The sequence below is a fragment of the Gouania willdenowi genome, chromosome 22 (assembly GCF_900634775.1).
Source record: "Gouania willdenowi chromosome 22, fGouWil2.1, whole genome shotgun sequence".
In the NCBI taxonomy this organism is placed as follows: Eukaryota; Metazoa; Chordata; class Actinopteri; order Blenniiformes; family Gobiesocidae; genus Gouania; species Gouania willdenowi.
Window position 1 is genome coordinate 13475386 of NC_041065.1, and position 12182 is coordinate 13487567.

At 38.4% G+C, this 12182-nt stretch overlaps 1 protein-coding gene and 1 long non-coding RNA gene across 2 annotated transcripts in view; one reads left to right on the forward strand and one right to left on the reverse strand.

Annotated features, from left to right (window-relative positions):
- The window catches only part of aqr (aquarius intron-binding spliceosomal factor), a 68031-nt gene that overhangs the window by 25284 nt on the left and 30565 nt on the right, over positions 1–12182 (forward strand). Inside the window, exons 17-25 of the mRNA XM_028438376.1 lie at positions 293–434; positions 755–933; positions 1734–1901; positions 3826–3995; positions 6230–6471; positions 6607–6756; positions 7342–7411; positions 8089–8199; positions 8620–8729. Coding sequence (XP_028294177.1) covers positions 293–434; positions 755–933; positions 1734–1901; positions 3826–3995; positions 6230–6471; positions 6607–6756; positions 7342–7411; positions 8089–8199; positions 8620–8729 — 1342 coding nt within the window. The remainder of the gene's footprint in view (positions 1–292; positions 435–754; positions 934–1733; positions 1902–3825; positions 3996–6229; positions 6472–6606; positions 6757–7341; positions 7412–8088; positions 8200–8619; positions 8730–12182) is intronic.
- LOC114456538 (uncharacterized) lies at positions 2685–10463 on the reverse strand. The gene is made up of 3 exons (XR_003672839.1): positions 10334–10463; positions 8596–8703; positions 2685–3116 (listed from the first exon to the last, which is right to left on the reverse strand). It is a non-coding gene; the product is annotated as an uncharacterized LOC114456538 (long non-coding RNA).

Below are 12182 nucleotides of genomic sequence, written 5' to 3' on the forward strand. Positions count from 1 at the left end.
CACACTTTTCTTAAACTCAAAATTCCAAATGCTAGTACAGAAAGTGATTTTCCAACAAAAAATAAGAGAAACTCGGAGGAGCTACTCGCGTTAGTTATTCTCCGACACTGCCATCCTTGTTTTTTGGTCAGACGATGCATCGGCGCGCATATTTTGCGTCAACGTCATTGATTACGTTGACGCGTTGTCCCGGCCCTATTCATGTTCACAACATTTTTAGAGTTTCTCTGTGTCTGTGTGCGTGTGCGCTTGCCAACATATTTACATTATACTCTTATACTTTTCATACGAGGCTGCCTGGCTCTTCCAAAGCTAAATCTCCAGTTCCTGACGCTCCACGACTACCTGTTGAGGAATTTTAACCTGTTCCGTCTGGAGTCCACTTACGAGATCAGACAGGACATTGAAGATGTCATTTTTCGCATGAAACCATGGTAAGATGTCTTGCATAGAAAAATTGTTTTTTGGTTCTGTTAGAAAGCCTATTATAAAATGAATTTCTATCAATGTAAGTTGAACACAAACCCATTTGTCTTCGCACAACACATTGATGATATTTTATTAAAAGATGTAGACGTCTGGAACATGATTCAGCATAATAAGTGATCCCATTATGTCAGGTAGAGTTAAAACTGTCTCGCTGTTTCCTGCAGAAGTAAACATGTAAGCAGTAGTCCCATGTGCTGCCCTAAATCCAGCATTCTTTCAGTCTTACACGTGCGCATTTGGACTTCTCGTTTTTTCCTCTTTCCAGGCAGTCTGAGTATGGTGGCGTAGTCTTTGGAGGCTGGGCCAGGATGGCTCAGATGATTACTGCCTTTTCTATAGTAGAGGTTGCAAAGCCCAACATTGGGGAGAGCTGGCCAGCTCGTGTGCGTGCTGATGTCACCGTTAACCTGAATGTACAGGATCATATCAAGAATGAATGGGAAGGTAAAACAGCTAAACATTTATTACATTACTTTTACATGTGCTGTGATCAATATTGGGATGGACGAATACATACCAAAGGACATGACCCTAAGACAGTGGTTCCCAACCTTTTTTGGGTCGTGACATCATTTTGATACCACAAATTTTTGGCAAACCTAAAGACTTTTTTTTTTAATTACTTTTTGATCATGTTTGTAATTTTTATTTTTTTTTATAATAATTTACTAAGTTTATACACATGTTTTGAGCCTATTTAGTGCTGTTCAGTTTGTGCTTTTATTATTAAACCTCATTAGCTTACTTTCTATTAATATTTTCTCATGTACCTCTTAATCTTTGTTAATAATGTCAAAAAAGCTTGACAGCTCACGAATGAGACTGAAACCTATATTGGACTACTTTTATTATGTTTAATATTATATTAGAGGATATATTACGTTTAATTCCAGAAACGTGAGGTACGGTACCAATGAGTTAAAAATAGTTTATCCATATCTGGCATGTTCACTTCCTCCTCAGTCAATGATGAGGCTTTATTAGATTATTTTAAATGTGTTCCATGTAGCGAGTATAACTTTCTCATTACATTCCCATGAGTCCTTTTCCCAGTGTTGAGCTTCATGTTATTAAGATCAGGCAGCTGCTGACAGGGTGTTTTGTCTCCCCACACTGATACTCTGCCTTGCTACCTCACATTTTTTCCCTTACAGACACTTTTTTCATATGTTTACCTGAGTGTCTCTTGAGGATTTATTGAGTTTTTCTACAGTTCAACATTTATCTATCGTCTGACTTTACAGGTCTGAGAAAGCATGATGTTTGCTTTCTGATCACCGTGCGGCCCGTGCTTCTCTACGGCACACGCTTCGAGCGACGTAAGCCCTTTGTGGACCAAGCTGGTCTGGTGTATGTGAGAGGCTGTGAGGTGCAGGGAATGCTGGATGAAAGAGGGCGAGTCATTGAGGAAGGTAAGTTCATGTCCCCCTCCCCACACAGACACACACAGTGACCATTGGCATCCACTTTTTCACTTCAGTATGTACCATCAGCCCTGATGATAATCTTAACGAGAAGTTCAGATGTTGTCAAGGTTAGAGTCAACAGTGGGCGTGACCTGTTGCCATTCATTCAACAGCAGTGTTGAAGTTACAAGTCCAGCTTTAAACTTTTTTATTTCATGCTTTTCTTATTAAATGTATTATGCAGCTGCAAAACAAAAGATTGCAGTACCTGCAAAATCTGATCCACCTTTAAAGGTTTCATGCTGTTTATTCACATGCAGTTATATTTGAACAGCAAAGTTGTATGAGAAAAGGACATTTATAATTGTATTGTTGCATCCTCGATGGTATCATCCAAAACATCCTACAATGGTAAATGGTATACCTTAGGACTAGTCATTAGACATTTTGGCGTGCTAATAGTTTTCTTTCTCTGTTCATCTTTGCCCATTTTTTATAAGGCGACACTCTTTCTAAGGTTTTCTTTTTTTCTTTTATTTATTTTTTATTATTCATTACCTTTAGTTTAAGTAGGTACTGTTTTATGAAAGACGACTAGCCTATAATAAAGCTAAACTTGAGTACCGTAAAGAACAGTAACACAATTTCTTTTTCCTTTGCACTCAGTTGCCTCTGTAATATAATAACATGGAAACAACTGAAGCAGACGTTAAAAATATAAAAATATTTAACCAAATATTTTTTTCACATCACAATGAAGTCTGTGTGAGGTCAGTTAGTCAGGGTAGTCTTAGTTTAGTTAGAATATTACAATGTATGTGTTTGTCACACTGCATGTAATGCAGGCCTTGTTGTTAATTGTTGCACTTGGATTAATATTATTGTTTTTTGTTTCTTAGAAATAATGTGATTTAAAACTAATTGACCTACTAAAAAAAATTTGTACAATAGTGTTGTATCTAAAAAATTAAGATTGTAAAATTCGTTATTGTTTATTTTTTCTGTGGAAAATAAATAGTCTTACTAAATTCAAATTGATTTCTTAGAAAGTGATGATGTCACCATGACACAAGCTCTTTTACTCGGTTGCTGTCCATGCAGCCCATGGCTGTCTGCTTGAGTTGTTGATTTAGCCAGGTTATCATGCAGTTGTTTGACTTTTTCCCCAGGCATGTTGTCCATGTGCCAAGGCATCCATTCCTTCCCCTCATTATCTCTCATCTGTTGGGAATAAATATGCAAATAACTGGGCTTTTACATAGACTGTGCGGCACAGAGTATGCTCCACCACTGTCAGCTTGGTTCAACTTTCACATGCTAAACGGGGATGAGTGCTATTGTGCCCGTTTCAGCTGAGCTGTTGGCTAATGTGGCAGTAGATCATCTAATGTTAGGTTACATTTTAACTTTCCTTTTGAAAATATTTGACACTTTAATACAACTGTACTTACACATTATGGTGCTGCTGTCCACATTGTTACTGCATATTGTAGAGGTTGTAGCTTTCACTCGTAAGCTATCACCCTGCTCTTTTAAGTGAGGGGATTTGATGATCTCCCCAATGTGCACGGCTCGCACACATCAGAGGCCAACAGGATTGGTTTCACTCTCCCGCTCTGAGCCCAGCAGCTCCTCACACGATCTATTTAGAAATCTGTGAGAACTGCACTTGCGGCACAGCACAAACTCCCAATGGGAGTAAGCCTAAAGGCTGTGGCCCGTCACTCATTTTAGTAATTCCTGCTCCTGAGAGGCCGATGTGCTGCGGCAGGACAAGGCTTGGTCAGCTTTTTAAAGGTTGCCTGGTTTTTTTTTTAATGTACGAACAGAATTCACTTGGAATTTAATACTTAGTTTCACAGTGTTCGTTTTTTGAGTAACATATTTTTTTCACCCATTGACAAATATTAATCCTCTCCCTTTGGTCCAGGACCCGAACCAAAGCCCAAGCTGAGAGGAGACACTAGAACGTTCCGTGTCTGGCTAGACCCGAACCAGTATCAGCAGGACATGACCAGCAGTATCCAGAAAGGCACTGAGGACCCATATGAGACTTTCAACATCATAATGAGACGCAAACCCAAAGAGAACAATTTCAAGGTTGGCATACACACACTGAATGAAACACCACAGCTTTGGACCTCCTCGCCATGCCATTCAGTCTTACTACAACTGTCATAACTGCTATAGTATACACGTTATACATTCTTTATGGCAGTGGTATTCAAACTTTTCAGCCTGCAACCCTCAAAATAAAGGTGCCGGAGACCAGGGACCCCCACTGTACCTGAAGGTGGTTAACACAGACATGAAAATTGAAGAACAGTCATGTGTAGACAGGGCCATTTATAAGGGTGAATAAAGGGGTGAGATTTTTGGGGCACATCCACAAAGTCAGCAAAATGATGGTCCATTGTTCTATGAATTTGTGATAACCATATTTATTTATTTATCTGAATAATATCCACTGTTATACCGGAAGTTTATTATTATTTGTGCCCTAGTATATAGGGTTGCAAATTAGAGTGGCCAAAAATGGACAGAAACAGTAGTAAAAAGGCTTCAAAGTGTCTATATTGGGTTAAAACTCAGTTTTTACCTGTTTTAATAAGTCGACCCTGTGTAAACTCCAAATGGTTCAAAATGCTGCTGCCAGACTTTTGACCGGTATGTCCAGAACATCACACATTACCCCGATACTTTCCTCCCTGCACTGGCTCCCTGTCAATTTCCGGATTGAATATAAAATACTTGTTCTAACATTCCGGGCTTTGCATGGCCAGGCTCCTCTATATATTTCAGACATGTTGTGTCCCTACACTTCAGGACGCAGCCTTCGATCCTCAGGTCAGGGTCTACTAAGGTTCCCAAAAACTAAATTTAAAACCAGAGGAGACCTGGCGTTCCAGGCTGCAGCCCCCAGACTCTGGAATGGTCTGCCCCAGTCTCTCCGGGAGATGAACTGCGTGGACACTTTTAAAAAACATTTGAAGACTTCGCTTTTCAAAAAAGCTTTTAGTTAACAAGATTTTATTTTTAATTTTTACTGCCCTTTTATGATGCTACACATGTGATGTAAATGTATGTTTATTGTTTCTGTGTACAGCACTTTGTGATTTTATCTGCGAAAAGCGCTTTATAAATAAATACTTACTTACTTACTTACGAAATGTGGCAAAAATTGGGATTGGGGTGGGTGGGGGGGGCTATTTGATTTAAAAAGGAGAAAATTATTTGGGGATGACAAATCGCGAATGTGGTTAAATTGGCAAAAAAGCACATGAAATATGGTGAAATAAGGTTAAAAGTTACAATAATGGGTCAACATATGGAACATTTGTTGGGAAAAGTGGTAGAAAGGGTATATAAGTGCCAAAAATGTGTTGAAAGTGGAAAAAAGGTGCAGAAAAGCTAATAAAATTTGATAGAGAAGTGGCAGGAATGGGAGTAATTTAAAAAAAAAATGCATTAAAAGAGCAAAAAGTATGGCAAGAATAAGTGATGAAAATAGATAAAATAAGTTTTGTGTAGTTGTAGAATAAGCGTAAACATCAGAAAAATCCCAAGGTTGAGAACACTTGCTTTACAGAACGTTATAAAAGGACAGACCTTTTTGTTTTTATATTTTCCAAAATATTTTCCACTGGCAATAAACAAACCATCAACATCATTATGATGTTGTTGGTTGCATTGCTTCAACTTGCACAACATTTTTCAGGTATTAAATCATGCACAAAACTCTTTAATCATTTCACCAAGGCTTTGTCAAGTCTGCTGTTTCAACCTCTGATTTCCCATCCCTGCCTTTCAGAGCCAGAGGATTGACAGATGGTTGTGAAGTGTTTTTTTTGAAGTGCAAGAGCTAATGGGTATTCAACAAACATTGTTCACAATCTTTGATGTTTGACACACACATAAAAAGTTTACATGTTTCCCCACACTGAGTTTGATGCACAGTGTATTAGACAGTTTTCGGCTCATTAAAATATATTTGACAGACAAAATACCCACTGTCCCATCAGCCCACCACAAAGCTGTGTCTGTCTGGGTAAACCATGTCCTGTGGGATAATTTGCATTTGTCTGATGTTTTTCATTCACCTAAATCTGACTTGTTTTTTATTTTTTTTATTTTTCTGAGTAGTGGACAGCACCACTGCAGCACCCAGGGAGCATTCATGGGTTAAGGGCCTTGCGCATGTGTCTTGCCTTTCACTTACTACCAATTAGCTGTCCAGCAACTCCTGATCCTCCAATCAAAAATCCCTTAGGCCACAATTCACTGCCCATAAGTGAAGTATTTATCTGTTTTCTGTCTGTATTGTTTCCGTTCAGGCTGTGCTTGAGACCATCAGACACCTGATGAACACAGAATGTGTCGTGCCAGACTGGCTTCATGACATTATCTTGGGTTACGGTGACCCTGGCAACGCTCACTACTCTAAAATGCCCAATCAGATATCGACGCTGGATTTCAATGACACTTTTCTGTCTCTGGACCATTTGCGCTCATGTTTCCCCGGTTACATGATCAAAGTTCCAGTTGAAGACCCTGAACTACAGGTTCCTCCTTTCAGGTAAACGATGAAAATCTAAGTATTAAGATACACTTTTCTTTGGACTAACTTCTCTTGATTAGTGACGTTTTATCATATGTTTTTTCATATTAGACTGCTTACGACAGTTAATCAAAATTGTGTTGTCTTTACCAGAATCAAGTTTCCAATCAAAGACCAAACAAACAAGGGAAAGAAGAGAAAAGCTAATGAAGAGTCGGAAGAAGACAAGGAAGACTTGACACTGATTGTTGAACCTTATGTCACACCAAACCGTGGACCGTATCCCTACAACCAACCCAAACGGTGAGAGGTCAATACCTGGGATTCATTGTGCCAACTCGTAGATAATCGAACAGTTAAGAGTTTGTCAAGGGTATCGTTAAACATCAAGTCCTTGGTGATCGGTCCTTTCTTTGAAGGCAACTGCACATGGTTTATAGCATTATATGCATCTACTTTTCCACTCCAGGTTTTCTATGGTGTAGCATGGATTATATCTTTGAAACCGGATTGGATGCTTGATTTAGTCCTCTCCCTCTGGCCTCCTGCCAAAACTACACCATCTCTATTAGAAAGCTGTATGCCAGCAAGCAGATGATTTGTCTCACAGCATTGTTCTACAGCCTAAATCTAAATATTGAGAACACTTATCACATGTTATATATATATATATGTGTGTGTGTGTAAATATCATGTTATTGTCATTCTCGTGTATAGCACATTATATTAGGACTTGTTTATTTGTAAATTGCTAGTTGATATTTAATTCAGTTTACTCCTAATAAAATGATTCAAATATAATCTTGTTGTATAGCAATGTTAAGCCTGTGCAGCATCATGAAAATGTGTTTTAATTTATCAATGTTGGCTATGTGAATTTTCTCGTAGGAACACAATTCAGTTCACGCCCACTCAAATCGAAGCCATCCGAGCTGGCATGCAGCCAGGACTCACCATGGTAAGGATTGAATTTTGTTGCTGATGTATAGAATGAGAATCATGCCATACTGAAAATGCAGAAAAGGCATCAGAAAACATTGTTTCTCCCAGTAGTTGAGATATTAGCAATAAAAACAAAAGCCAACCTAAAATCATATATGCCTATTGCTGCATTTAATGCAAACTCATCAGCATTTTCCTAGAGCTTACTGTTGGTGAAGTGCCGTGATGATGGGAGACTAGAAACAGGGTCTGAGTTATTTATGATGCTGTGTATGGCAAAGAGGCTATCATTACAGTCATAAAACAACTCTGTATGCATGCCTTTCTCTGCCCTACTCTTCACCCCTTTTTACCTTCCTTCATGGCCTAGGTCACAGTCATTAGCACCGTAGTAAACACAAATAACCATGCACTCATTTGTTATTGCACCTTTTATGTTTGGCATAGATGTAACACTGTTTATTGAGTTTGTAAGCCAATAAATTAGAATTTTAATTTGGTTAGCATACATATGATGATGATGATTATTATTATTATTATTATTATTGTCGCTTGTATACAAAGATGAGATGCATGTAATATTTTTAAGAAGAGTCCAAATTGGTCAAATTTCGGTTGTGCTTTTTCCAGCATTTCATCAGAGTAATCAAAAGATAATCATACACAAATTCTTATTTTTTGTTTCCTCCCTAGGTTGTAGGACCACCGGGTACTGGAAAGACAGATGTTGCTGTTCAGATTATCTCAAATCTCTATCACAACTTTCCAGAACAGAGGACGCTCATCGTTACACACTCAAATCAGGTCAGCAACCACCACACACACAGTCATCTACACAGTTTACAGCTTGGGCTCACAACTGCCCATTAATTAGCCAAAAGGCTTTATTTAAGCCATGAAAAAAAATGTCAACTCCAAGCTCTGTGGTGCCTTCGTTTTTCCTTTTGGTATTTAATCATGAAGTAATTTAGCATTTTTTATTATTATTTTTTCCATTGGATGCTTGCCAAAACCTATCTACGTGAAGCAGAGCGATAAGTACTGTAGTAGTGTCCCCTAGTAACCCTATTTACTCTGGTTTTTTTTTTTTTTGTTAAATGGGTTTTCCTCACCTTTTCAAGCTGTGTAGATTTTTTGTTTTTGCAATGCAATAAACATTAAATCAACTTCAGAAATACAAGCTTTTGGAATTGTACCCACCTTTTTCTTCTCCTGTTTTCTCAGGCTTTGAATCAGCTGTTTGAAAAAATCATGGCTTTGGACATAGACGAACGCCACCTACTGCGTCTGGGCCACGGCGAGGAGGAGCTGGAGACAGAGAAGGACTTCAGCAGGTGAGGACAAGCAGACGAGAGTAGTAGGTTTACATAAGCAGACAAACCTGAAACCCAACACAGAATGAATTCACACTTGGTTGTGAAGGTGAATTCAAGTAGCAGTGCTTACCGCACACGCACACACAAATGCCATCAACCTGAGTTATCTTCAATAGACATCATTGGACTTTCAGGACTGTAAGGGGTGTGTCTTTTTGGCCCAACACATTGGAAAGATGATTAACTCATTCTCCACCATTCTGCAGCACGGGAAGGACATGGGATGGCATCTGCCTGTTGATCATTATTTTTTTTAAAAAAGGAGGTTGCTTTGTTGTTTAAAAAAAAAGAAGAGTTAATTAACTGAAAAGTAATTGTTGCACATTATATAAATTGGGGATGGATAATTTTCATCTTTGAACCAATCCCGTACCAATACTGGCTACCTGGGAATCAGTATCAGAACTCAACGGCACCAATTTTTGGTGCTTATGTGAATTCATGTCGTAATAAATGTTCATTTGTTTACAAATCTAAATGATATAAACTTTAACGAATATATCAAAACAACATCCAACTGTTTGTATTGTTTCATACATTTCTTCATCATGAAACTTCCCAGTGTTTTTCCAAATAATGCACAATTTAAATCTGAGCTCTACACACTCCTATTCTTTTCCTTTCCCATCTGTAAAAAATGTGTGATGGGGTTAAAGGAGACCAAAATGGGATGGTTTAGAAACAACTGTATAAAATTTTACAAATTTAATTATTACAAACTAAAAATTAAAGTAAAGCAAACTGCTTTCCTGTGAACTACATTTACTGTTCATCTTTGGTCCTTGTACATTTATTTTTTAAGAACGCTAACATGTCAACTTTGTGGCGCAAAAGCCAAGCTCCCTGCACACTAACTGTCGTCCCTGCTGTGAATAAGAGGAAGAGGCTTGAATGGCTTCAGCCTTGTGTTTAACTCGGTGCTTCCGAAGAATTCTCACCACTGGCGTTGCACTTCGGGTCACAAATATTGCAGCGTGTTTAATCTGCATCGCGGAGCCATACTTTTGAGCGCTTTCTGTCAACTATGTTTGCTGTGTTGATTGAACCCAAAGCTACTGACGTTATTACACTTTTATGCGTGCAATTCTGTGTTCGTGTCCTGCATGGCAAATGACACACTCTTCTACTTCCTCACAGTCACAAGGACGCGATTTTTTTGTGAATCGGTTCTCGCCTCGGTTGTACCAATGGAATGCGGTCTGTACCTATAAAAGCACCAAATTGCCATCATTTATTTAAAGGATGCTGATATTACAATTAAAGTGGCTCTGATTTTCCATTTCAAAATTTCACAAATGATGTATCAGAGTTTGTTCATTTCTATGTTATTTCTGCATTACTTTACACTAGGGATGTACCGAATAAAAAAAAAACAACATTCAGCCTTCGGTTTAGTGAGTTAAAACCTAGCCCGAATAGTAGCTTGTGACGCAATGACGCAATCAAACAACGTGCAGTGATTTTGAGTCGGAAAAGTGTTGGCGCGTTGCTACACAATCAGAGCAGCAACAGCTCCTTCTTTCCGTACACAAATACAGCCAGACTCTCTCCTTTCTGCTTACCACTCTGTTGTCCGTCACCCTGTAAAAGTTGGATTTGTTCATTTCCACAATCGAGTCCATTGTTAGCACAGTGAGCCACGAATCCATAAACATCCCCATTGTTTCCTCCTTACACTACAGCAGGTCTTGCTGCATAGGCTGGTGTAGCATGTGTGTGAACAATGGGCGTGGCTCCAAGCAGTGACTTCCAACACGATCGGCAGCAGAAAAAGTAGTGCAGTTTGGGCGTCCAGTAGTGCAGTTTGTATTTACATATATGGCAATAAAGTATTATATGTATTCTAAATTAAACCGCAGTGTTTGTTTTAGCTGTAAGATAGTTGGAGAGGGAGGAGCTCACATTCTAGGAGGCGTGTTAGGTGACGTCTCCTACCAACGTAGGCAAAATCGAACTCGCCCGTTTGGAGTTGACTTTTTACAAAATGTGGAATAACAAGGGAGAAAACAGAACTTTTTCAACTTTGGCCCTCTGAATGAGGCTAAAGGGATGTATATCACTGTAGCAAAACTATTATAAAGAGTTAAAGCACTTTATTTTTTTTTAGAATGCATATTTTGTTTTTTTTGAAGGTGTAATATAATTGAAAAATTTTGTTGTGCTTTTTTGAAAAGCAAAAGTTACTGGAATTTTTAAAAAATGTCAGAATATTCAATAAACATTTACTTTCTTTAAAAAAACATGTCTATAAATATATTCTAGGCTATTTATGCACTATTTAAAAAAATAGTGAAAAACTTAACTGTATTTGATATTATTCAGTATTCGGCCAAGCATCTATTCTGCTTTGGCCACAATTTTTCATTTCGATGCATCCTTACTTTACATATTGTTTTGTTTCCTTTAATTGGCTTTCCCTAATCAGATTATATTACTTAAACTTCCTGAAATTATGCCTAACATGCTTATTGTCCTTAATTTTACATTTCTCTGCTATATTTGGACCGAATGCACGAGAGATTTAGCATGACAATCGGAGGCCCTTAATTAGTGTTGAAGTTTTCATATTTAATAAAAGATTAATTCAGGTCATCAGAGTTTTGGAAAATTGTGTCAATCATCTCGTGTGTGAACAGTGTGACCAAAAAGTGTTACACTGAAACTTTAAATGTACAAATATTCACAATAAACAGTTTATGTTGGTAAATTATGCATATCACAAATCATCTCGGCTGTCTTAGAGCAGTGGACTGTTTATTTAGTCCGGCTCATGAGGGAAATTCAACTTTTTTTTGGAGGTCTTGTTTTTGTCCTCCTCTTATCTGGGTTACAGTGACAGTACCTTCAGTAGGGTCATCTACAATGGCTACTACCCACTCCTCTGGGTGGATCTCAAGGTGTTCCCTGGGTTGACCCTGATGTCTCCTCCCAGCTAGACATGCACAGTATACCTGCTTAGGCAGGAGTCCAGGAGGCATCCTTACCATTTTGTAATGTGAAGGAGAGGAAGGTCAACTCTTGGACTCTTTCAGATGTTCAAGCTCCTCGCTTTATCTTTAAGACTGAATCAGGCCAATCTTCACACCAAACTCAATTTGACTGCTTTTACTTGTAAACTTTGTCTTTTGGTTATTACCCTAAGCTCATAGGTTAGAAATTGGAATGTAGATCAAACGCTAAAATTATTGCTTGCTTAGAATTTTATTTTCCAACCCTACTTGAGGCCTTGGGTTTCCGACCTAATACTCAAGCTCCTTCCCAACTTGACACTCCATGTCACAAAAGCCATTTTCTACTTTCAGGAATAATGCCCCCAAGTTTTCTTCATTGCGCTTCAAAAACCATAAATCATGAAATATTATCGACGTGATTCCCATGCAGATGGTGGCTCCACCTTTTTAAGTTCATGTT